Genomic DNA, 26,779 nt, shown 5'->3' on the forward strand with positions numbered 1-26,779 from the left:
AGTATGTTGTCACAAAACTTTTTGTTCTACTTTATATCCTATACCATGGCCAAAGAGGGAAGCAGTAAGAAAAGAGACTAACAGGATGCTTCAATGGGGCATAATACAACCATAATTTTCCCCTTATTGTAGTCCTATTTGGGCTGTGAGTAAGCCAGATGGCAAGGTGCACTTAGTCCTCAACACACGTAACATTAATAAGATCATTGTACCAGTAGAAACAAATACAGACAATTTAGAGGAACACTTATGAAATTCCCTGATGCTAAATGTCTTACTATACTTGATCTCTGATACTCTTATTGGCAAATAAAACTACTTGAAGAAAGTCAGAAGTATACCATCTTCATATGTAGGGCAGGAGCTTCAAATTTCAAGTATTACCATTTGAACTGAATGTAAGTGCAGGTGTATTTATCTCTGCTGTGGAAAAAGTGCTAGGACCCAAATTTTTGAGTAAGGTAACAGTATACATGGATGACCTTTTAGTCACGACACCCACTTGGGCCAAACATGGAGTAACAGCAAATCCCAAGAAATCTTATCTCAGACAAGAAAAGATAAAAATTTTAAGACACATAATCTCTTTGGAAGGCACACTGCCAGATCCTAAAAAACTTGATGCCATTAGGATCAGTCCTGTTCTTTGAAACAATAGGCAATTAAAGGCATACTTAGACCTAGTCTCATTTTTCAGGAAATTCATCCCTAACCAACTTAAGAACAGTGATGCTTTATGCAATCTTCTCCAGAAAAACAGACCTTTGTTATGGGACAAGCAATGTCAAACTGATTTCAAGAACAATAAGCAAGCCTTATTAAATGCTAATATTTTATCTCAACCAGACGTGAAGAAGGAGTTTAGCTTCCACACCAATGCATCTTCTCAAGGTTTGGGTGCATGCCATTTTCAAATGGTAGAAGAAGAGGAAAATCTCATCCCTAAAGTAATTAGCTTTAACAGTCGCATCTTACCCGAAGCTGAAATTTAATGTTTGGTTATGGGGTTGGAGGGTTTGGCTGTAATTTGATCCTTTAACCCTTTCATGGTTGCTGAGACACATATGTCCCACTAATTTTGGGCCTTATTTAAAACACAGGGAAGTGAGTTGCATATTTCTGTTCAGTCCTGCCATCTGTTGGCATCTCTTCTGAACTCAGAAAAAAATCGAGACACTGGAATTCTCAGTCTATAGAAGGCTATGACTGTTGCAGTGCGTTGTCGTGTGAGTTTCCGCTTCAAAACTTCAATTTCTTGTGTCTCAAGACAGTTTTTGTCGTATTCTGACTACTAAAAATGTCCAAAGTAAGTATTTTTGCTATTTTCAATTTCTTAGATATTTACAAATGACAACTACACTTTCTAAAACGTATTTTACTTCTAAAATATTTTTTTAGCGTTGTTAGTGGGACACATGTGTCCCAGTAACCATTGTGTGACCCTATAGTTCCTTTATGTTAGGATGTTGTAGGACTTATATTTCAGAGAAACAGCTTTATTCTGTAACATTTTGTGCTAATAAAAGTACAGTATGTGGTTTAGAACTAAGACATATTATTGTTACTTTATGCAGAATCTGCGAGACAGTGAGCTCCTGGATTTTTTTATTTTCACTGCCAGATAATCCAGAAGAATCGGACATTGAAGCTGATGATGATGATCTAGAGGAGGTTTTTTCATCTCATGATCATTAGTTTACTCCAAGCACACCATTAGAAACATGGACACACAATTATATGGAACAGATTGTCAACAACGGTGTATAACTAGATTCGTTGATGGATGAAAACATCAGTGTTGCGAGTGAAAGTGGAGTGAATTTTGAGCAAGATGATGAAACTGGTGAATTTACAGATTCTCACTGTGATGATAATGTAACTCACTTTGAAGAACTAAATTTACCCTCAGTGTTCGACTCAAAACCAACAGTAAACTTTGCTTTGGCAGACAATGAACTTGTGCATTTTGAAAAATTATTTGACGATTAATTGATGCAAGAGATCTGCTTTCAAACAAATTTGTATGCCAGACAGAAGAATAGTGCACAGTGGATGGAACTCACAGTTCAGGAAATAAAAGCTTTTCTGGGTATTATCATAGTAATGGGTATTCACCAATTACCTGAAGCACCCAGTTACTGGAGCTCAGATCCATATCTAAATGTAAATGCAGTATCGAATGTTATGACACTTGTTCAGTATAAGAAAATAATAGAGAACCTTCACTGCAATGATAATTTGTTTCAGCCAGCAACAAAAGATCCTGGTTATGACAAGTTGTACAAAATCGGACCACTTATCTCAGCCCTAAACAAAAACCATTTGAATGTATATCACCCTTCTACTTCACTTGCAGTTGATGAGTCAATGGTTTCATTCAAAGGAAGAACAAGCCTGAAACAGTACATGCCCATGAAACCTGTAAAAAGAGGTTACAAAATTTGGTGCCTTGCTGATGCAAACACAGGTTTATTTCAAATTTTGATGTCTACACAGGTAAATCTGCTGCCAGTGGAGGGGAATTCAAAGATTGCCAAATGTGTGAAAGAGTAGTGCTGGAACTCTGTAAACCATTTTTTAATTCCAATAGAACTGTGGTTTTTGACAATTTCTTTTCAACATTTAGACTAATGAAGGAACTGAGAAAATGGGGCTTTATAGCCGTGGTACCGTCAGAGGAAACAGAAAAGGCCTACCTCCATTTTCGGTGAGTAAATTACCAAGTCTAAACCGTGGAGAGTTTACATTTGCTGTCACATCTGGTGTTGCTGCTGTTAAGTGGCAAGATAGCAAAGCAGTCTGTCTCCTTTCCACTCCACATAATCCTAAAGATGTTGCATTCATCAAAAGAAAATTGAAAGATGGATCCACAATCAGCATTTCATGTCCTGAAGTAGTACATGTTTATAATAGTACTATGGGTTGAGTAGATCATTTTGACCAGATACGAGAAAGGTATATGGTTGGTAGGCAATCAGTAAAATGGTGGCACTGACTATTTTATTTTTTTGTTGACTTAGCTATCGTCAACTCTTATGTACTATTTCAACTGTCAAGACAAAATGCAAACCAGCTGTCATTTCAAATGAGACTAGCAAGGCAGTTGATAAATGGATTTTCATCAAGAATGAATAAGGGCCCATCACCTGCTTTCTGTTCTAGCAAAAGAGGTGTCACTGCAGTGGCACAGGAAGTAAGGCTTATGAATGTCTGGTCTCATATTCCCAAGGAGCAAAAGACCAGGAGGCGGTGTAGGTTTTGCAGCACAAAAGACGCTGAAAAATGAACAAAATATGTTTGTTCATCCTGTAATGTGCCACTTTGCATTTCACCTCGCTTTCCAATATTTCATGCAATGTAAGTAATATTCACAAAGTAGCAAATGTATTTTTCATTGGAAATAATAAAGTATACCACCTGTTTGCATATTGGCAAAAATGAGTTACATTTAATTTCCAATACATTAATGTTAAATACTGGTGCAAATAAGCCTTGTTTATAAATTTTACACTAATTTGTAGTAACTTCATTGTGAGGAAAATTGGTTCCAGGAATGGTTCAAGTTAAAAATTATTCAAAGGCATATTTGTAATTTTGACCCAAATAAGATTCTGTAACAGCTGAGGTACCTTAATAAATTCTAAAAAATGAGTAAAAACCACAAAAAAGTTAAAATGGTTGAATACTTCCTTTGGGGTAAACACACAAAAGTATACTGTGACCATCAGTCCCTATCATTTTTGTTAACTTGTAAATTGCTACACCAATGGATAGCCAGGTAGTGTATGTATCTTCAAGAATTCGATTTTGAAATAGTGTACAAAAGAAAACCAGAACATGATAGCTGATACTCTTTTTGATCACCACAAGGCTTACATCTACATCTACATCTACATGATTACTCTGCAATTCACATTTAAGTGCTTGGCAGAGGGTTCATCGAACCACAATCATACTATCTCCCTACCATTCCCCTCCCGAAACAGCGCGCGGGAAAAACGAACACCTAAACCTTTCTGTTCGAGCTCTGATTTATCTTATTTTATTTTTATGATCATTCCTACCTATGTAGGTAGGGCTCAACAAAATATTTACGCATCCAGAAGAGAAAGTTGATGACTGAAATTACGTAAATAGATCTCGCTGTGACAAAAAACGTCTTTGCTTTAATGACTTCCATCCCAACTCGCATATCATATCTGCCACACTCTCTCCCCTATTATGTGACAATACAAAACGAGCTGCCCTTTTTTGCACTCTTTCGATGTCCTCCGTCAATCCCACCTGGTAAGGATCCCACACCACGCAGCAATATTCTAACAGAGGACGAACGAGTGTAGTGTAAGCTGTCTCTTTAGTGGACTTGTTGCATCTTCGAAGTGTCCTGCCAATGAAACACAACCTTTGGCTCGCCTTCCCCACAATATTATCTATGTGGTCTTTCCAACTGAAGTTGTTCGTAATTTTTACACCCAGGTACTTAGTTGAATTGACAGCCTTGAGAATTACACTATTTATTGAGTAATTGAATTCCAATGGATTCCTTTTGGAAATCATGTGGATCACCTCACACTTTTTGTTATTTAGCATCAACTGCCACCTGCCACACCATACAGCAATATTTTCTAAATCGCTTTGCAACTGATACTGGTCTTCGGATGACCTTACTAGACGGTAAATTACAGCATCATCTGTGAACAACCTAAGAGAACTGCTCAGATTGTCACCCAGGTCATTTATATAGATCAGGAACAGCAGAGGTCCCAGGGCGCTTCCCTGGGGAACACCTGATATCACATAAGTTTTACTCGATGATTTGCGGTCTATTACTATGAACTGCGACCTTCCTGACAGGAAATCACAAATCCAGTCACACAACTGAGACGATACCCCATAGGCCTGCAGCTTGATTAGAAGTCGCTTGTGAGGAACAGTGTCGAAAGCTTTCCGGAAATATAAAAATATGGAATCAACTTGAGATCCCCTGTCGATAGTGGCCATTACTTCATGCGAATAAAGAGCTAGCTGCGTTGCATAAGAACGATGTTTTCTGAAACCATGCTGATTACGTATCAATAGATCGTTCCCTTCAAGGTGATTCATAATGTTTGAATACAGTATATGCTCCAAAACCCTACTGCAAACTGACGTCAATGATACAGGTCTGTAGTTCGATGGATTACTCCTACTACCCACTACCCTTCTTAAACACTGGTGCGACCTGTGCAATTTTCCAGTCTGTAGGTACAGATCTATCGGTGAGCAAGTGGTTGTATATGATTGCTAAGTAGGGAGCTATTGTATCAGCATAATCTGAACGGAACCTAATCGGTATACAATCTGGACCTGAAGACTTTCCCTTATCAAGCGATTTGAGTTGCTTCACAACCCCTAATGTATCTACTTCTAAGAAACTAATGCTAGCAGCTGTTCATGTTTCAAATTCTGGAATATTCCATTCATCTTCCCTGGTGAAGGACTTTCAGAAAACTGCATTCAATAACTCCACTTTAGCGGCACAGTCGTCGGTAACAGTACCATCGGCACTGCGCAGAGAAGGTATTGACTGCGTCTCGCCGCTTGTGTACTTGACATATGACCAGAATTTCTTCAGATTTTCTACCAAATTTCGAGACAATGTTTCATTGTGGAACCTATTAAAGGCATCTTGCATTGAAGTACATGCCAAATTTTGCACGTCTGTAAATTTTAGCCAATCTTCGGGATTTCACGTTCTTCTGAACTTTGTATGCTTTTTCCATTGCCTCTGCAACAGCGTTCAGACCTGTTTTGTGTACCATGGGGGATCAGTTCCATCTCTTACCAATTTATGAGGTATGAATCTCTCGATTGCTGTTGCTACTATATCTTTGAATTTGAGCCACATCTCGTCTACATTTGCATAGTCAGTTCGGAAGGAATGGAAGTTGTCTCTTAGGAAGGCTTCTAGTGACACTTTATCCGCTTTTTTAAATAAAATTATTTTGTGTTTGTTTCTGGTAGATTTGGAAGAAACGGTATTGAGCCTAGCTACAATGACCTTGTGATCACTAATCCCTGGATCAGTCATGATGCTCTCTATTAGCTCTAGATTGTTTGTGGCTAAGAGGTCAAGTGTGTTTTCGCAACCATTTACAATCCGCGTGGGTTCGTGGACTAACTGCTCGCAATAATTTTTGGAGAAAGCATTTAGGACAATCTCGGAAGACGTTTTCTGCCTACCACCGGTTTTGAACAAGTATTTTTGCCAACATATAATAATAATAATTTTATTGTCGTTCAGCTGATTACAGCAATAGACAAAGTCAAGAGCATATATTTCTATATAAACTACTATATCGATGTAAATTGGTTTACATAAAATAGGTACATGTTAGAATATAGTATTTTCATCTTCAGAGAATTCATCAATGGTGTAAAACGGATTGTTCACTAGTGGCTTGTATAATTTAGCTTTAAAGATATTTATAGGCATTTCTTTAAAGTCAGCACTTAGTCTATTAAACATCCTTAGTCCAAGAACTAGGTAAGAGTTATGCAATTTTGATAATCTATGATATAGTACGTCTACAGATGTTCTGTTTCTAGTATTATGGCCATCGAGGGAAGGTTGAAGTCCCCACCAACTATAACCGTATGAGTGGGGTATTTATTTGTTACAAGACTCAAATTTTCTCTGAACTGTTCAGCAACTATATCATCAGAGTCTGGGGGTCGGTAGAAGGAGCCAATTATTAACTTAGTTCAGCTGTTAAGTATAACCTCCACCCATACCAATTCACACGGAGTATCTACTTCGACTTCACTACAAGATAAACCACTACTGACAGACACAAACATTCCACCACCAATCCTGCCTAATCTATCTTTCCTGAACACCGTCTGAGACTTCGTAAAAATTTCTGCAGAACTTATTTCAGGCTTTAACAATCTTTTAGAGCAGGAAGGTGAAATAAGAGCTAAGTTTATGGAAGACAAAACACTCCCGACCATACTATGTACACATTTGTAAACACCTTGAGCAATTACAGCAGAAAGACACACGCTGGAATAAGGCAAGAGTAAAACTTATGGTGATGAAAAGTTAAAGAGGTTTTCACTATTCACAAAGGTGTTCTGTTCCATAGGGACCATCTCGAACAAGAATAATGGTGGGCATGTTTGCCAGAGGAATATGTGGATGATTTTATCTAGCACACACAATATTTGGGGCCATTATGGCACTGCAAAGTGCACTGATAAACTAGGTAAATATTGTTATTTCCCCAACCTTAGATGAAGAGTACTAAAGGTGGTAATAAAGTGTATTGTCTGCCAGAAAACTAAACATTCTAACATCTCCAAACAGACTGAAATGCATCCCATTGTGGCTAAAAAACCTCTAGGAAAGGTATCTCTGGGTGTGTATGGACCCTATTATAGAGGTAATAATGGCATAAAGTATATAGGAGGTCTGCATGATATTTTCAGCAAATACATAAATTTGTGTGCTGTACAGAACATTACAGCCAGATCAGTTATAATAAAAATCAAAGAGGATTATTTTGTAAGAGTGGGAAAACCAGAAGTCATGTTAACAGATAATGCCTAATATTTTGTTGGATGTAAATGGAAAGAATTTGTGGATTCTAACCAAATCAAACACATTTTAGTATCCAAATTTCTTCCTGAAGCATCCCCCATAGAGGGTGTTTAAGGAATTCAACAGGTTTTTAAGGACCTATATATCTTGTAAACATATGAAGCTGATTGAATATGTCACTCCCTTCTCAAAAGTTATTAACAACCTCCCACTGCATCCACTGGATTTACGCCAAATGAGCTGATGTTCCATTGCAAACAAGTAGACGAGTGGGAGAAACATTTTCCCAAGATAACGATACACGAATTATCATTGGATGATAAAATATGACAAGCAGTAATCAAATTTGAATCCTGGCCTAATTACAGGAAAGGAATTTATGACAGTAAATTGAAACATGCAAAACAATTTTTATATGATAAAAGGTGTTACTTAGAACACATCCCAAATTGACAAAAATTGGAAAACTGAAGTGTAAGTGGTAACTACTATACAGCGGACCATACATAATTACTAAAATCACCTACCCAGGAGCATACCAATTGGGACACATGAAAATGGGTAATAACAAGGGTCTATACCCACACAAAGTCTTGAAAATGTTGAAAATGTATTGAAAGAAGGGCTGTATACTCTCTAAGTTGTATATATATATATATATATATATATATATATATATATGTCTGCTTGTGTCTGTATGTGTGGATGGATATGTGCGTGTGTGCGAGTGTATACCTGTCCTTTTTTCCCCCTAAGGTAAGTCTTTCCGCTCCCAGGATTGGAATGACTCCTTACCCTCTCCCTTAAAACCCATATCCTTTTGTCTTTCCTTCTCCTTCCCTCTTTCCTGACGAGGCAACCATTGGTTGCGAAAGCTAGAATTTTGTGTGTATGTTTGTGTTTGTTTGTGTGTCTATCGACCTGCCAGCGCTTTTGTTTGGTAAGTTTCATCATCTTTCTTTTTAGATATATTTTTCCCACGTGGAATGTTTCCCTCTATTATATATATATATATATATATATATATATATATATATTTTTTTTTATTTTTTTTTTTTTTTTTTTTAAAAAAAACAAAGATGTTGTGACTTACCAAGCGAAAGTGGTGGCAGGTCGATGGACACACAAACAAAGACAAACATACACATAAAATTCAAGCTTTCGCAACAAACGGTTACTTCATCAGGAAAGAGGGAAGGAGAGGGAAAGACGAAAGGATGTGGGTTTTAAGTGAGAGGGTAAGGAGTCATTCCAATCCCGGGAGCGGAAAGACTTACCTTAGGGGAAAGAAGGACAGGTATACACTCGCACACACACACGTATCCATCCACACATACACAGACACAAGCAGACATTTGTAAAGGCCCTCTTTCCTGACGAAGCAACCATTGGTTGCAAAAGCTTGAATTTTGTGTGTATGTTTGTGTTTATTTGTGTGTCTATCGACCTGCCAGTGCTTTCTTTTGGCAAGTCGCTGCTGGAAAGCCACATTCCAGAAAATATGTTGTTAGTTGTTAAGGAAAATTTTTGCTTGTATTTTTCCTTATATGTCAAATATTTAATTGATAAGATCAGTGGTTGCAACAAGTAAGAATTTTATTTTTAAGTATCTAGAGATGACAATGGTACTTAAATACAACGCTTTGCTTTGTGCATAGCCCAGTTGTAAACAAATAAATGAAGATGTGAAACGCATGGTAGCATGCAATGCAATACACAACTCAGCATGATGCAAGTGGTATCAGAGCAACGAAGCGCATGCACATTGGGGAGTAAGTTAATCAACAAATAACAAGTGCATGCACACCAGACAGGCACAGCTGGAAGTGTTGAAGCACCCAAAACAAACAACCCTGACAAGATACAGCCCACAACAGCATTTTAGAGCCTATCAAAGAAACAGAGACGTGAGAGAGTCTATACTGCAACTGTGAATACCCACACAAGACACTCACACAAAGACAAGCTAAGGGATTATATACACAGGACAGGTATGCTAAACTACAACGTATTTACTTAAGCTCTGCCACTATATACACTATATCTACATATGTACAATATTTACATACCTAAATATAGAAAGTGCATGCACTAAACATACTTGTACAATATTTACATACCTAAATATAGAAAGTGCATGCACGAATCATACTTGATAGACAAGAAAAGTCTTGCTGAAGGTAAACAAACGAGTACAGTATAAATGGCAAACTGTCGCACCATGCCTCTAAAACACTTTATCTTTCAGATTAATAAGGCAAGTAGAGAGACACATGTGAAATGAAATAAGTTTTGTGATAGCAAAACTGCACACTGCAGGGAATGAATAGATGGCTGAATACATGAATAAAGTATTAGCAGCCATACAATTATCTATGAAGATTTAGTTTTAAGTTAGTATTAAGTTTTTTCTTCCAGGAAATCATGCACCGACACATTCTAAAGCGAAGAAAGATAAATTCTTGTAGAGTGTTAGGTATCATATAAACTTACCATATAAACATAAGAAAAAAACCATACCTCAAGTAAATATAGTTGTAAATTTATTATACAGTGTGTCCCAAAAAGAATGACCTGATTTTAAGTAGAGTTATTTATTAGAAAGAAGGGCTTAACACCAATAAATTGCATACTAAATTACTCAGAAAAGACAGAACTTTATAAAAATCCATTATAAATGTTCAATATGTCCTTCATTAGCTGCACAGACAACATCTAGCCTCTTTGCAGTGCCAGGCGGGCGCGGATGGGAAAGAGAGTACATAGCGCCCTCTGGGCATAAATACTGGACAAGATCCTCCAATATGGCAGTCTCAGGTAGCACCTGAAGAAGGCAATGGGTTACGTGACCGAAATATTGTGCCAGAGCGACACAAACATCCTGCGGTAGACCCGATTATTCCACATGTCAAAATCTCGCCGGGAAAGCCTCAAGAGTTACATAAGAATAATTAACATCATATCTGGAGGAGTGTTCCTGCATTAACATTGTCACACTCAGGAATAAACACAATGGAATTAATGTGCAGGTAATGACTCAGACTTGATAGGTAACTTTCAACTTGGTTTACTTATACTAAAAATATTGTGGTGTGTGTGTTTAAGAACTTATAGACAGTATATAGAGGGCCTATACAAGGGCAATGTACTTGAGGACAATATTATGGAAATGGGAGAGGATGTAGATGAAGATGAAATGGGAGATATGATACTGCATGAAGAGTTTGACAGAGCACTGATATATCTGAGTCGAAACAAGGCCCCGGGAGTAGACAACATTCCATTAGAACTACTGACAGCCTTGGGAGAGCCAGTCCTGACAAAACTCTACCATCTGGTGAGCAAGATGTGTGAGCCAGGTGAAATACCCTCAGACTTCAAGAAGAATATAATAATTCCGATCCCAAAGAAAGCAGGTGCTGACAGATGTGAAAATTACCAAACAATCAGTTTAATAAGTCACGGATGCAAAATACTAACGCATATTCTCTACAGACGAATGGAAAAAGTAGTAGAAGCTGACCTCGGGGAAGATCAGTTTGGATTCTGTAGAAATGTTGGAACACGTGAGGCAGTACTGACCCTACAACTTATATTAGAAGCTAGATTAAGGAAAGGCAAACCTAAGTTTCTAGCATTTATAGACTTAGAGAAAGCTTTTGTCAATGTTGACTGGAATACTCTCTTTCAAATTCTGAAGGTGGCAGGGGTAAAATACGGGGAGCAAAAGGCTATTTACAATTTGTACAGAAACCAGATGGCAGTTATAAGATTCGAGGGGCACGAAAGGGAAGCAGTGGTTGGGAAGGGAGTGAGACAGGGTTGTAGCCTATCCCCAAAGTTATTCAATGTGTATATTTTGAGCAAGCAGTGAAGGAAACAAAAGAAAAATTTGGAGTAGGTTTTAAAATCCATGGAGAAGAAATAAAAACTTTGAGGTTCGCTGATGACATTGTAATTCTGTCAGAGACAGCAAAGGACTTGGAAGAGCAGTTGAACGGAATGGACAGTGTCATGAGAGGAGGGTATAAGATGAACATCAACAAAAGCAAAACAAGGATAATGGAATGTAGTCGAATTAAGTCGGGTGATGCTGGGGGAACTAGATTAGGAATTGAGACACTTAAAGTAGTAAAGGAGTTTTGCTATTTGGGGAGCAAAATAACTGATGATGGTCGAAGTAGAGAGGATATCAAATGTAGACTGGCAATGGCAAGGAAAGCGTTTCTGAAGAAGAGAAATTTGTTAACATCGAGTATAGATTTAAGTGTCAGGAAGTCGTTTCTGAAAGGATTTGTATGAAGCGTAACCATGTATGGAAGTGAAACATGGACAATAACTAGTTTGGACAAGAAGAGAATGGAAGCTTTCGAAATGTGGTGCTACAGAAGAATGCTGAAGATTAGATGGTGGATCATATAACTAATGAGGAGGTATTGAATAGGATTGGGGAGAAGAGAAGTTTGTGGCACAACTTAACTAGAAGAAGGGATCGGTTGGTAGGACATGTTCTGAGGCATCAAGGGATCACCAATTTAGTACTGGAGGGCAGCGTGGAGGATAAAAATTGTAGAGGGAGACCAAGAGATGAATACACTAAACAGATTCAGAAGGATGTAGGTTGCAGTAGGAACTGGGAGATGAAGAAGCTTGCACAGGATAGAGTAGCATGGAGAGCTGCATCAAACCAGTCTCAGGACTGAAGACCACAACAACAACAGGTAGATCAACAGTTTCAATGGTTGTGGTGATTATTTGGTACCACACACTACTGGAAGCAACAGTATGTAATGAAAATTATGTTTATTAACCTTGAATGTAATGATAGTAAAGATCTGTTGATATTGGTATCAGTTAAAGTTCACTCAAGATTGTGCACAAATACATGAATGACCTTCAAAATTTTCTCAACTATTCTTTCCAATCAATTTTTTCAATTATTCATGCAATTATTAATGTTATTTCCATGTCCATATTCCTATTCTGCATCCTGGTATGGAACAATTAAACCACAACCAGCGCTTTGCTTACTTATCATCATGCCCGGAAATTCTATTTGAGATCCTTCCCATTCCTACTAAAGTGGGGTTCCATTGCCCAGCTGACCTGCCAACATCCTATTCCATCCCTATGCCACTCCCAATTCCAACCCCTTGCCACTAGGATCAGCTGAACATAACAGTGTTGATACCTGAGCCATCTGGATCCTCCCCTCCACCATCAGCTTTTCTGAACTGTGCAGATGTGAGTTATCCTTACACACATTCTCTGCTCCTATAATTATTCTGACATCAGCCTACAGTAACATACTGTCTCCACACCCTCCACCCAACAGTTTCCAGCCCCTCTGTCATACCCCTTACTCTTGATCTTACCTTACCCTTTCCCCGCCCCCTCCAGATTGCTGCTACCATGCCACGTGGTAGTTGTATTCTAGTCCAAGCTGGCGGAGTGGCAGTCTTGCGTGCATTTGGTGTCATTGCTTGTGTGAATGAATGGTGTATGTTTCTTTTTCCATTTTTCCAATGAAGGCCGTGGCCAAAAGCTTATGTGTAAGTGTCTTTTAATTGTGGCTGCCTGCAACTTAGTGTGTGTGTTATGTTTGTGGGGAGCCACAATCTACCTTTTCCTACATTGTCTTTATAGGTACAAGTTTTTGTGGAAATGCAGCTTGAAGGTCATGGCTTAATATATGAATGAATGTAATAAATTTCTCAGTTAGGTTATCAATTTTATAAACCTGTTGCCATTTTTCTTTGTTCAGTAATTGTTGAATTAATTTATGTTGTCAAGCTATGTCTGCTAGAGTAGTAAAATTTATATTTTCTTTTATCTTAAGTGCTAACCTACTCTGCACATTATTATATCTGCAGTAGTAATAAGACAAAATGAACTCATTTATTTTTGTACATGAAATTAATTCAGGATTGAACCACAGTTCAGAAATGCTTGTTACTGAGATGTCCTTTAGCTTATCTGTTAGAAGTATATTAATTTTATCAATCTTATTACATAGGAATTGTACATGATGGTGATAAATTCTTAGATCAGATTCATTCATGGCTTGATAGTTGTGTAATATATTTACGGCATTACATATCTTCAATTTAAATTTATACTGCTGGTAGCAGTTATCTGTTAAATGGATGATCCATTTAGCACATACAGAAGAACATCTAATCAAGAACTAAGCTGGGACCTGTCAGCAGAAACAATAGCGGACGCACTAAAGACAACAACAGCAGCAGATACTGCCTCAGAAGGACCACCACGCACATTTCCACCTGTCCCCCCAAAGACCCACCAATCCACCCACAAAGATGCCTCTCCAGAAGAACATCTAAATAACAGCCAAGCTCGGACCTGGAAACCACAAGTAGCAACAACAGCATCGGCAGATTCGAGTTCAGAAGCACCAGAAGCTCCACCTGTTAGTATCAATTTAAGATCATGGCAGAATATACTTATGGAGGAGGATTTTCTTACCCTCCTATAAGAAAAGAGAAAACAGCATCTTCAAAAGAGGTTGAGATTCACTGTAATGCTTTCAATGAATTAATTGAAAAGGTAGTGTGCAATAAATCTCATCAATGTATGAGTGCAAATTAACAAAAAATCCCTTGAACTAATGGATTATTTTCATAATGTACAACAGTTCAAAAGTAAACTAAATGAATTAGAAATTTTAATTACAAGTGGAAGTGACCTGTCAGAAGCAATGATTTTGTGTGTTACTGGGCACTTTATGAGATCTTTAAAAATATAAAGTGTTGTGTTACCACAGTTCAGACTTGTGAGTGACTTTTCAAGAAAAATTTTCGAGGTGGTGGGAGCTGAATATTTGTAAAAGACAACATTACAGCTACACCACAAGACGTATGCTAATCATGTAGCTTTGAAAAAGAGATAGAACTGTCTGCTCTTGGGCTTACAGACTTGAATGTTTATATAATAAGGCCTACAGATCACCATATGGCACCATGTGCTTCATCTACAAAAAACAGCATTAGTAATAGAAAAATTAAGTAAAAGAAACTATTATACTATTTTCATATGGGTGATTTTAACATAAATTTTCTTTCAGAAGAACTAGCCATTTAAGCTTAAAAAATTTTATGAGTGGCTACAACCTTGACTTGATGGTCAAATCTCAGACCAGACGAAAAAAACCATAGTATTAGTTGTCTGGAACAAGTAGACACTAACATCAGTTGCACAGTATCCTCTGTAAATTTAGGGTTCTAAGACCATAATGAACTAATTATGCAAATTAATTTGAGATTGAATGAGCCTCAAATAAAAAAAAACTTATTGTACAGAGAAGAAAGTTCAATAAAAATAATATGCACACTTACCTCTCTGATATTCGGAAAGAAAACTGGCAAAATGTATATGAGGCTCAAACCATAGACACCAAATATGAAGTATTCCTAGACATTTTCTGCCATTATTTTAACTCCTACATTCTCTTACAAGTGAAAAGTATTAACAACAACAGAACACCCTCCAAATGAATCACCCCAGGAATCATCAGACCATATCAAAGGAAAAGAGAACTTTTCTCTATTAGCACAACTGAACTAGGCATTAGTGAAGAATTTAAGAAATACTTTACTTCATGTAAAATGATATTTAGGAATGTAATTAGTGGAGCCAAAGAATGACAAACTCCTAAAAAAGGCATCAAATAACAGCAAATTCATGCCACAAATCATTTATATGAACTCTAGTAGAGGAAAGCAACATCTAAGTGATATTAATCTAAAAGTAAATGGAAAATCATTCCTCCACAAAAAGGAAACAGCAGTTGAATTCAACCACTAATTCACAAAAACAGTTGAAAGCCTGGCTAATTGCCTCAAAAATAATCATCTCATACAATTAGAACCAAATTTATACTGTGACACACTGTTCTTATTGCCAACATCAGAAACAATGATAGAAAAAATGATTCATAACAAAATAAAGATTAAATCATCTCCTAGACAAGACCAATTCAAGTTCCTTCTCCTTCACAACTGCAGTAACTTTATAAGTAAACTACTGGCTCACACAATAAACTCCTCATTCCTGAATGGTTCATTTCCAAGTAGGCTCAAAATTTCAAATATAATACCTGTTCATAAAAAGGGAAGTAAACAAGATCCTAGCATGTACCATCCTGTTGTGATGCTCTCAGTATTTGGTGAAGTATCTGAATACATAATGACCATCGGACTTAATTCATTTCCAAACAAACCAAATATCTTGTCACCTGCTCTGATTCCCTTCCAAGGAAAGAAAACTACATTACATGAATTAATAGATCTTTTTCTGGAGCTTGGCAACAAAAAACTTACAGCTATAGGTATTTTTCTAGAACTATGCCTTCAACATGGCTAAACATAGCATAATGCTGCAAGAATGTATTCCTATGGAATAAGAAGCTCTGCCCACGATTGGTTTAAAAGCTATCTGAAAGATCAACAACAGTGTGTTGAATTACATGAAATCAAGTGCTCAGGAATAACCAGTGCTGCACATTCTTCCACGCAAACCATAAAACAAGGCATTCCTCAAGGCTCAGTATTAGGCCCCTTGTTGTTTTTACTTTGCATAAATGATCTTCCACATAGCTTATCAGAGAATAAAATGCATCTGCTTGCCGATGAGACCACTGTTCTCATATCTGCTACAGAAGAAACTGTACTCGGCTATAGATAGAACCACTGATCAATTACATTCATGGGTCAAAGATAACAGGCTGCTTCATAATGTAAAACAGACAAAAATCAAACAAAGAAAAATCTGGATGGAATGTAACAGTATTATGAAAATGGAAGTTTCTACTCACCATATAGGTGAGATGCTAAGTTGCAGATACGCACAACAAAAAGATTGTCGTGTTGTTGAGTGTGGTTAGCAGCAGCGTGGTCCACTTGGTTCTCAGCCACAGTTTGTCGGTGGCCATTCATGTAAACAGACAGCTTGTTGGCTTCCATGCCCACATAGAACACAGCACAGTGGTTGCAGCCCAGCTTGTAGATTACATGGCTGATTTCACAGGTAGCCTGCCTTTGATGGGACAGGTGATGTTTGTGACCAGACTGGAGTAGTTGGTGTTGGGAGGATGTATGAGACCGGTCTTGCATCTTACAGAAATATGAGCCATGAGGTAAGGGGTTGTGAGCAAGAGTTGTATAGGAATGGATGAGTATATTGTGTAGGTTCAGCGTACAGTGGGAACCCCACTGTGGGAGGTGTGGGGAGGATAGTTGGCAGGAAATTTCTCATTTCAGGGTGTGGCGAGAGGTAGTAGAAACCCTGATAGAGAATTAATTCAGTTGCTCCAGTCCTGGGTGGTTCTGTGTTACCAGGGAATGCTACTCTGAGGCAGGATGGTGAGACTTTGAGAGATTGTGGGAGACTAAAACAATTAGGCAGAATAGATTTTTTTGTACAGCTTGAGAGGATAATTACAGTCTGTAGAAGCCTCAGTGAGACCCTCAGTATATTTTGAGATGGACCTCTCATCATTGCAGATGCATCAACCACAGGTGGCTAGGTTGTATGGAAGGGGACTTCTTGGTATGGAACAGGTGGCAGCTGTCGAAGTGGAGGTATTGGATGTGGTTAGTAGATTTGTTATGGACAGAGGTACTGATATAGCCATCTTTGAGGTGGAGGTCAACATCTAGGAAAGTGGTTTGTTGAGTAGAGTAGGACCAGGTGAGGCATATGGAGGAGAAGCTGTTGAGTTTCTGGAGGAATGTGGACAGGGTGTCATCACACTCAATCTAGATCACAACGGTGTCGTCAATGAATCTGAACCAGATGAGGGATTTAGGATTCTGGGTGTTTAGCAAGGTTTCCTCTAGATGGCCCATGAATAGATTGGCATAGGATGGTGCCATGTGGGTGCCCACAGCTGTACCTTGGCTTTATTTGTAGATAATGTCTTCGAAAGAGAAGTAATTAAGGGTGAGGATATATTGGTCATGGTGATTAGGAAGGAGGTTGTTGGTTTGGAATCTATCAGGGTTTGAGATAGGTACTTGGTCCATAAACATCAGAACATTCTGTATTAAATAGTTCTTTCACTCTTCTGCTTCATGGTTTAGGAAAAGTTTGCCAAGACCATTTTCCTTTTATGCAAGAACTGATTGATGCTAATTGATGTTCATCCAATTCAGCCCATCAACCAATTTTTCCTTTAATAAATGCATTCATTAATGGATTATTAGTCATCTGCTTATTCTTGTCAGCAACTGTAACTTCAGGCTGAACGTTGCTACCTGTGATTGCATCAAGATTGCTGTTATCTACTACTGAAATGTTTGTAGTTATGATCAGATCAGAACTATTGAAGGAATCTTTATTATTCATAATATGTCATTACATCCAGGATCTAAGTTCCAGCTATCACCATGACAGGAAGATGCAATAAGAGCCACTGATGCATTTTCATTTTTAGTTTTCAAGGCATTCACAGAAGTTCATGATTTATTTGCTTTCTTTCTAGATCTGGACTCACTGATCTTATGAACTATTTTCTGACATTAATAACATGTAAATGACTCAGAATTTCAAATATTACAATCGATATTTGACTTCTGACTTTCTAGCAGGCAATGCTGAATCTGAAGTTTCAATTTCCAAAGCAAACTGATGTTTTGCCAATTACTGAGTTACTGCTGACTTACTAAATCACTAGCAGTACTGATAACTGAATGCTCAATTATCATAATTAAGGGTTGAAAATCTGCTGGAAGCCCACTTAGTATGATTGCAGCTACCAAACCATCATGCATTATCTTACCAATGCTTTGAATTTGTTGAAAAACCAACATAATTTTTGACAAATACACTTCTATATTTTTCCCAGAAACCAATCCTATATTCATCAAAGATTGTAGTAGCCTAAGACAAGTGGATAAACTCTCATCTCTGAATACTGAAGAAATCTGCCATCTTGTAAACAAGAGTGACAAGAAGCACAAAAAGATTGCAGATCAGAGTACCTTGGAGAAATGGATCACTAGGGAAGACTCATCTCACCCAACTAGAAGAAACATCAGGCAGCCTCCTCATCTGAATGATTTTTTACTGCCAAAAGCAGTAGCTACAAATTACACAAACAAGAAACATTTAAACTGAAGGTAGGTGGTACTGTAGATTTTCCCACAAATTCTGTAATAAAGATCTTTCAGCAAAATGTTCAGTCCCTAAGCAATAAAGTAGAAGAACTAAATATTTTACTAATGCATGAACTAGAAGATATTTCTGTAATGTGTTTTTCAGAACTTAATTAAACCTGTCTGCCTACACAATTTCACTCTGGCTGAGTACTATTGTAGACCTAGTGGTCACTATGTAGGTGTAGCCACATATGTAAAATATAATATAGAGGTTACTATAATATAGATAATGCAACCTCCCTAAGTTGTGAAAAAGACTTTGAGATGACAATGATAAAAATTCCAAAATTAGGTTTGATAATAGCTACAGTGTACTGCTCTCCAACGGGAAAGTTTGAGGTATTTTTAGAAAAAATGGAAATTTTCTTCAATAAGCTGCATAAAACAAGGTGTGATGTTGTAGTATGTGGTGACTTTAACATATATTTTAATAGCTTTAGAATGTAAACAGACACTCCAACCAATTCTGCCCCTATGTCTGCAGGGAAATCAGCTTCTTTATTTGAGTGTTCTGTTGTGCTGTGTAGGGTGCTATTAGCCTCTGAGTATCACCTTCTAAAGCATACTGGCATAGGTTAAAATTTGTTTATAAAGTGTTTGATACCAGTTTTCATATATACTTTAAGATAAGTAATTAATTTGGAATTACACAATACATTTCAATAGATAAAGTAGGAACTTGGCTTGAAATTGCAAGCAATTAATATGAAACATGGTTATTGGTTCTGTACATTATTTACATATATTATATTACATAAAACGTGTGTCATTGCATTATTATTATTATTATTTCTTTTTGCAATAGAGAATATTAAATCAGATATGATAATAATGTAACAGTTTGTTTAAACATTGAAATTTTCTATTACTTAGCATATGAAGTCATAATGAGTGACATAAAATTTTGGAATTAAAAAATTTTTATTTGAGTTAATTAGGTCTGAAATTTATTGGTTAATAATTAAACATTTCTTTCATGGCAGTAAAAACATAATTACTTTTATTGAACCCAATTTTTTCAAATGCAAATTCAAATTGTCATCATAGCATATTAAGCAAAATAAAAAAGGAAACTATATAGCTCAATGACACAATCTTGGACTGATAAATCTAAAATTTAAGAGAACCCTGCTGGTAACAGAGAAGAGGAACTGTTTATTCAATCTCATAAACAGTACTGAAATCATTCAACATTAATGAAGGCTTCATGGCTTACTGACTTTGTAATGCTCACTGAAGAGATAATTGACGTAATGAAAGGAAATTCAGAGTCATATGAAGAAGCTGTTGACAGCACAAAGCTTTCACCAGGAGCAATGTATGGAAAATGAAATGAAGTGACTACAAGAGAATTAGACTTGGGAATTAACTGTTATACCAAATGTAGTAAGAGATGTGTCATTTAAGTTGGTCTGTCATGTAAAGACTAATCCATATGAAAGTGAAGAGAAATATAAAACAGGACTTGTCAGGAAGGGTTTCCTCAATGCTACAGTGTAGACAACAGTGACACTTTCAGTCTAGTAGCTAAGCTAAGAAGAATTTGTTCAATTTTAAGTGTTGCTGTAGAAGTTGCATTGATACAGTTCTGGGTATCTACTGCTTTCTTGTTGTGAGAATTAGAAGTGTTGTACAGGATGTTTCAGGAGCGATAGTAAATATTTTAGGGTGTGGTTGTATAGACGAATTGCAATAAAAGATACCATATAACATGTACCTAATTGTTATTGAGTAAAGAGATACAGCTGTTAGTATGTAAAATCACTTAAAGCAAAGGCAAATGAGGAGTTTCACAGTTGATTTTCAAAAATTCCACCACCAAATTCAATCCACTTTTGACTTCTCTTGATAACACCATTTGTGGTTCTTCTGAGGTCATCTTTGTATTCTTTTGTGATGGCTGCACTACTTACAATCTGAATGATCAAATAGGCTCTTTTGGCTACTTTTTCTTTGTAGACTTTGTCTTTCAACCATCCCCACAGGCCAAAATCCAAGGGTGTCATGTCGAGAGACCTTGGTGGCCAAGGAACGTGCCCATGTATACTGACCAATATTAGGTTTAAATGGCATGTCACCTGATGACTACAATGTGCAGAAACCCCATAATGCTGAATGAACAAACACATTCTTGCAGCCAAAGGACTCTCTCCCAATAATACTGGAAGCACATTTTCAAGAAAATGTAGGTAACAGAGTCCTGTAAGATGATATGGTATTGCAACAGGCCCAATCAACTGATTGTCTATCAAAATGCACCACAAATTTACAGAGAAGTGTGCTTCAAAATGTGTCTCCTCAATGGCATTTTGGTTTTCTTCAGACCACTGATGTGAATTATGAGTGTTATTGATGTCATCATGAGTGAAAGAGGCTTCTTCAATGAAGAGTAAAAGCGGGATCACATGATGATTTTCAATTATCCAATGACAAAATTCCAATTGTCTATCTTTATCTTCTACTTGAAGGTGTTGAATGAGCTCTAAATGATACAGGTGGAACCCGTGCATATGTAATGTCCACCATACTCTTGTTTGTGGAACAAATACTTACAAAAATTCTATGTGTGCTTGTTGAAGAACTACATTCTGCTGACTGAATGTCTTCTAATTCACCCACAGTCTGTTCATTCACATGTTCAGATGCAATAGAGGCCTGCTGGGCACTGTACCAGTGTCACACAGTGTATTGAACACATGTGTAAACACCCTTGAATCTGGTAGTCTGTGATTAGGAAATTTTATGTCATATTCTCTACAAGCAGCAGCAGCGTTTCCATTATAAAACCCTACACGAATACCACATTGGCATACTCAGCATTTGTAAATAAGCGCGGTAGGTTTACGTGTGACAATACAGTAGACTTGGCCAACAAATCACAATTAAAATTTCAATGTAAACTAAAGCACAACTTCACAGTGTGAACATCAACACTCTACTGCTGACATTCCATAAATATGCCCATAGCAACTGGTGTACCAACAAATGACATGAAAATGCACTGATCCCAGCTGTATCTCTGTATTCAATAAAAATTGGTTGCATGTTATACAGCATTTTCCATTGCAATTCGTGTATACTACCACCTCCTAAAATATTTACCTTTCCTCTTGAAACTACCTGTACACAGGGTGCTCAGAAACAGTCTGGGTTTGTAAGAGTATTGCAGGGTACATTGTGCTGAGAAATAATTGTTAATTAGCACTGAAGTTAGCTAATCAGGCCATTGTGTGTACAAATTTGTGTGTTTATTGCATTCTTTAAATGCATGTCACCCCATTATTTGCTGCTACATTAATTTCACAAAGTATTTTTTCTTTACATTTATGTGTTTGCAAAAATTTTATTTTTTAGTCAATGTTATTAATTAGATGAAATAAAATTACGTTAAAAATTTCACATAAGACTTACCATTCTCTCCAGGCTCTGGAATTGGCCTATTTTCCTGAAAAAATTCAAATCAGTAATATTGGCCAGTGTTCGTTTGACAGATCAGATAGTATGTACTACCAATGTAATGGAAATGAAAACAATTAAAAAATCATTTAATTATTGGTTTCACTATAGTCATCCCAATAGTTAGTAATGAAATTCATTGAACATATTGTATATTTAACTGTGGCTAAATTAAATCTGAACACAAAAATTTTGAAAAGGAATCACAAAAATGCAAGATTAATTGGTAAATATGTTAGGAATTTACAAATTTACAATTTGTACAGAAACCAGATGGCAGTTATAAGAGTCGAGGGACATGAAAGGGAAGCAGTGGTTGGGAAGGGAGTAAGACAGGGTTGTAGCCTCTCCCCGATGTTGTTCAATCTGTATATTGAGCAAGCTGTAAAGGAAACAAAAGAAAAATTCGGAGTAGGTATTAAAATTCATGGAGAAGAAATAAAAACTTTGAGGTTCGCCGATGACATTGTAATTCTGTCAGAGACAGCAAAGGACTTGGAAGAGCAGTTGAATGGAATGGACAGTGTCTTGAAAGGAGGATATAAGATGAACATCAACAAAAGCAAAACAAGGATAATGGAATGTAGTCTAATTAAGTCGGGTGATGCTGAGGGAATTAGATTAGGAAATGAGGCACTTAAAGTAGTAAAGGAGTTTTGCTATTTGGGGAGCAAAATAACTGATGATGGTCGAAGTAGAGAGGATATAAAATGCAGGCTGGCAATGGCAAGGAAAGCGTTTCTGAAGAAGAGAAATTTGTTAACATCCAGTATAGATTTAAGTGTCAGGAAGTCATTTCTGAAAGTATTCGTATGGAGTGTAGCCATGTATGGAAGTGAAACATGGACGATAAATAGTTTGGACAAGAAGAGAATAGAAGCTTTCAAAATGTGGTGCTACAGAAGAATGCTGAAGATTAGATGGGTAGATCACATAACTAATGAGGAAGTATTGAATAGGATTGGGGAGAAGAGAAGTTTGTGGCACAACTTGACCAGAAGAAGGGATCGGTTGGTAGGACATGTTCTGAGGCATCAAGGGATCACCAATTTAGTATTGGAGGGCAGCGTGGAGGGTAAAAATCGTAGAGGGAGACCAAGAGAGGAATACACTAAGCAGATTCAGAAGGATGTAGGTTGCAGTAGGTACTGGGAGATGAAAAAGCTTGCACAGGATAGAGTAGCATGGAGAGCTGCATCAAACCAGTCTCAGGACTGAAGACCACAACAACAACAACATGTTAGGAACAACCCTATCAATTGGACTCAACCAAACACCAATGCCTAACCCTTCCTGGCCCAGTTCACTCCTCCATCAAACTGTAGCCCACCTCCATAGCCCTAAATCATCTCCTGTTAACTTTCCAGAATTTCTTAACCTCAAATCTCACCTCACCATCATTCCCCAAATCCCTCAACATTTGCACAAAGAACCACAATCCACTGTCCAAAAACTGATCCTGACCTTATAATCCTATCTGGTGATGAACACTTCACCACTGTTGTTTTGAACCACAAGGATTACCTGTCACAAGGACTCCACCAGCCATCAGATTTGTTTACCTAAAAACCCTGCCACAGTGAGCAAATTCCAGAAATCCAGCAGGGTCACCAGTCTATCTTTAAATTCTTAGGCCCATACCCAAACCTCTCCCCAGAATCTATCTATTTCCTCACCCCTACTTCCTGCAGCACTCCTGCCTTCTACATGATTCCTCAATTCCACTAAGCCAACTATGTAGGCCACCTCATTGTGGCTGGTTACTGTGGCCAAAATGAGAGAATCTCTGCTCTCATAGACCAACTCCTTCAGCTTATTACTCACAACCTACCCTTCTATATAAAAGATACCAATCATTTCCTCCACTGACTCTCCACTGTTACTGTTTCTTTACCACATGGTGCCCTGCTCTTCACTCCTGATGTGAACTCCTTTCATGCTAACATCCCTAATGTCCATGGTCTTGCCACTATTGAACACTACCTTTCCCAACATACAACCTCTTTCCTGATCACCATGACAGAATTACTTCACCTTTGAAGGTATTACCAACAATCAGATCCAGGGTACAGGAGTGGATACCCATGTGGCAACATTCTTTACCAACCTATTCATAAGCCATGTGGAGGAATCTCTTCTAACCACTCATAATCCCAAATCCCTCACTTGGTTCAGATTCATTGAGATATCTTCATGCTCTGGACTGAGGGTAAGGACATCCTATCCATATTCCTCCAGAACCTTAGCACCTTTTGCCCCATTTGCTTCACCTGCTCCTCCTGAGTCCAATAAGCCACCTTCCTTAATGTTGACCTGCACTTCAAAGATAGCTACATCAGCACCTCCAGCTATATGAAAGCTACCAACCACCAGTAATATCTCCACTTCAATAGCTGCTACCAAATCCATACCAAGAAGTCCCTTCCATACAGCCTGACCTCCTGTGGTCATTTCATCTGTAGCGATGAGCAGTCCCTTGGAAAATATATTGAGGGTTACACTGAGGCCTTCCCAGATCGTAATTATTTTTGTACAGAAACAGATTTCCCATGCACTACCTTACCTCTCCAGTCACCCACCATCCCCCAAAGTCCAGAGTTTTCACTACTTCTTCTTGTGCCCTGAAAGGAGCACTGTCCTACTCATTATTCTCCCCACACTACCTCCCTACTGACACTGGTATACCACCACCCACCGAACCTATACAGTATCCCCATCCATCCCTACGCAAATCCGCTTGCTGCCCCCTTGCCTCATGGTTCATATCCCTGTGATAAACCAAGATGCAAGACCTGTACTATACATCCTCCCACCATCACCTACTCCATTCTGGTCACAAGCATCACCTATCCTATCAAAGTCAGGACAGCCTGTAAAGCAAGTCGTGTGATCTGCAAGCTACCGTAAGCTGCATCCACTGTGCTGCATTCTAAGTGGGCATGACAACCAGTAAGTTGTTTGTTGGCATGAAAGGTCACCAAAAAACTGTGGCCAAGAAGTAGCTGGACCACTCAGTTGCTGTGCATGCTGCCCAAATGCAACATTCTTCTTTTCAGTGACTGCTTCACAGCTTGTACATTCTGGATTCTTCCTGTCAAATCCAAGATCCTACAGTCCCATAATCCTCCTGACTTCAGCTTTCATTAATCACTGTTCTTCACCCACGTACCCCTTTCTCTGTTCCCATTCCAGCTCTACACAGCCTTCTATTCCACCAATGCACCCAGAGGCATTTTACTTCTCTCCTTTTCTGTCCCCCTACCCCTGCTGTCCATCTAGCCCCCTCACTGTACCTAGCTGCCAAACCCTTTCTGTACCTTGCCCTTGTATGTTCCCACAAGCACCACTTTAACACTGCCCATCTCTACCCTGCTACCCCTCCACACCCTAGCCTCCTCCTTACCACAAACACCCAGATTGCTTCTCCCACCACGAGCAGTTGCTTGCAGTCTGGCCTCAGCACCCAGAGACAGTTGTCATGTGTATGTGAGATGTATTTGTCTGAATGTGTATATGTGTGCAATCTAACCTTTTCATAATAATGTTATTATCCCATCCTGGATTTTCCATTGCTGGATTTTGCCTACAGGCTTTTCTTCCACCCTGTAACCAAGTGCTGTTTTTATTTGTTACTATTTTCTAATGCATTACTATACTCAGGGTCTGTTCCTTTCTTTCTCTTCTTGCCTGCATTTCACTGTCACATTTCACACTGCACTGCATGCTCTGACTTACAAACCACACTGCATCAACTGTCTCATTGGCACACAACACATGGCTACAAGACCACGCTGATTGCTGATCCAGCATCTTGTGTCCCACATCGCTCCTGCTGATATCATTAATCCTAGACCTTCACACTGATCAGTCTTCCTGCATTACTCTCACAAATTTTTTCATGTTACTTTTCACACTTTCCTGTGCTACATAAACTTATACATCATTCTACCAACTGGAACTGTTGATATTTTTAAAAATATCGGGAACCCAATATATCGATACTTAAAAAAATATCAATATAGACCCATGATATATTCACAAATGTTACTGATGTATTGATGGAAAGAATACCTATGTACCAGCCAGACAAAATCAGCTGCATATTGTAAATATACTGCCAGTTTTATAGCTGTATATTTATGTATTGATTCAGTATTAAACATTCTGTACATCAACAAGAGGTAAGCAGCCTGCTTATCCCCCTCAGAGCAAGAACTCAAAGGAAAATGATGCATGCACACTCTTAGTGATAACCATTTTGCTAACAATGGTAACTGCAGGTAAGTGGCACAATAAAATGTGTCCAATGGGTCCATCATTTGGTTCCATCACGTATCGGATTTGTTTGGAACACTTACTGTTGACTTTCCTGTGCTTTTCATTTCTGTGAACGCCAGTGACCTAGCAGTTGCAGTGTCAAAACTGCAGTTTTTGTTGGTAGCACCAAGCGCCAATTGTGTCAGCATTTCCTCTCACGTATCTCCATCCATCGCCAAGAACAATCTTGTCATTTAGATATTTCTTCATCAGTTTTTAAAGAATGTCAAGGTGAAGAAATAGCATA

General features: G+C 38.0%; 1 protein-coding gene across 1 annotated transcript in view; it reads right to left on the bottom strand.

Annotated features, from left to right (window-relative positions):
- The window catches only part of LOC124805263 (sorbitol dehydrogenase-like), a 99,249-nt gene that overhangs the window by 46,576 nt on the left and 25,894 nt on the right, over positions 1 to 26,779 (bottom strand). The window contains exon 2 of the mRNA XM_047265774.1: positions 22,171 to 22,204. Coding sequence (XP_047121730.1) covers positions 22,171 to 22,204 — 34 coding nt within the window. The remainder of the gene's footprint in view (positions 1 to 22,170; positions 22,205 to 26,779) is intronic.

This window comes from Schistocerca piceifrons, chromosome 7, assembly GCF_021461385.2.
Source record: "Schistocerca piceifrons isolate TAMUIC-IGC-003096 chromosome 7, iqSchPice1.1, whole genome shotgun sequence".
Lineage (NCBI taxonomy): Eukaryota > Metazoa > Arthropoda > Insecta > Orthoptera > Acrididae > Schistocerca > Schistocerca piceifrons.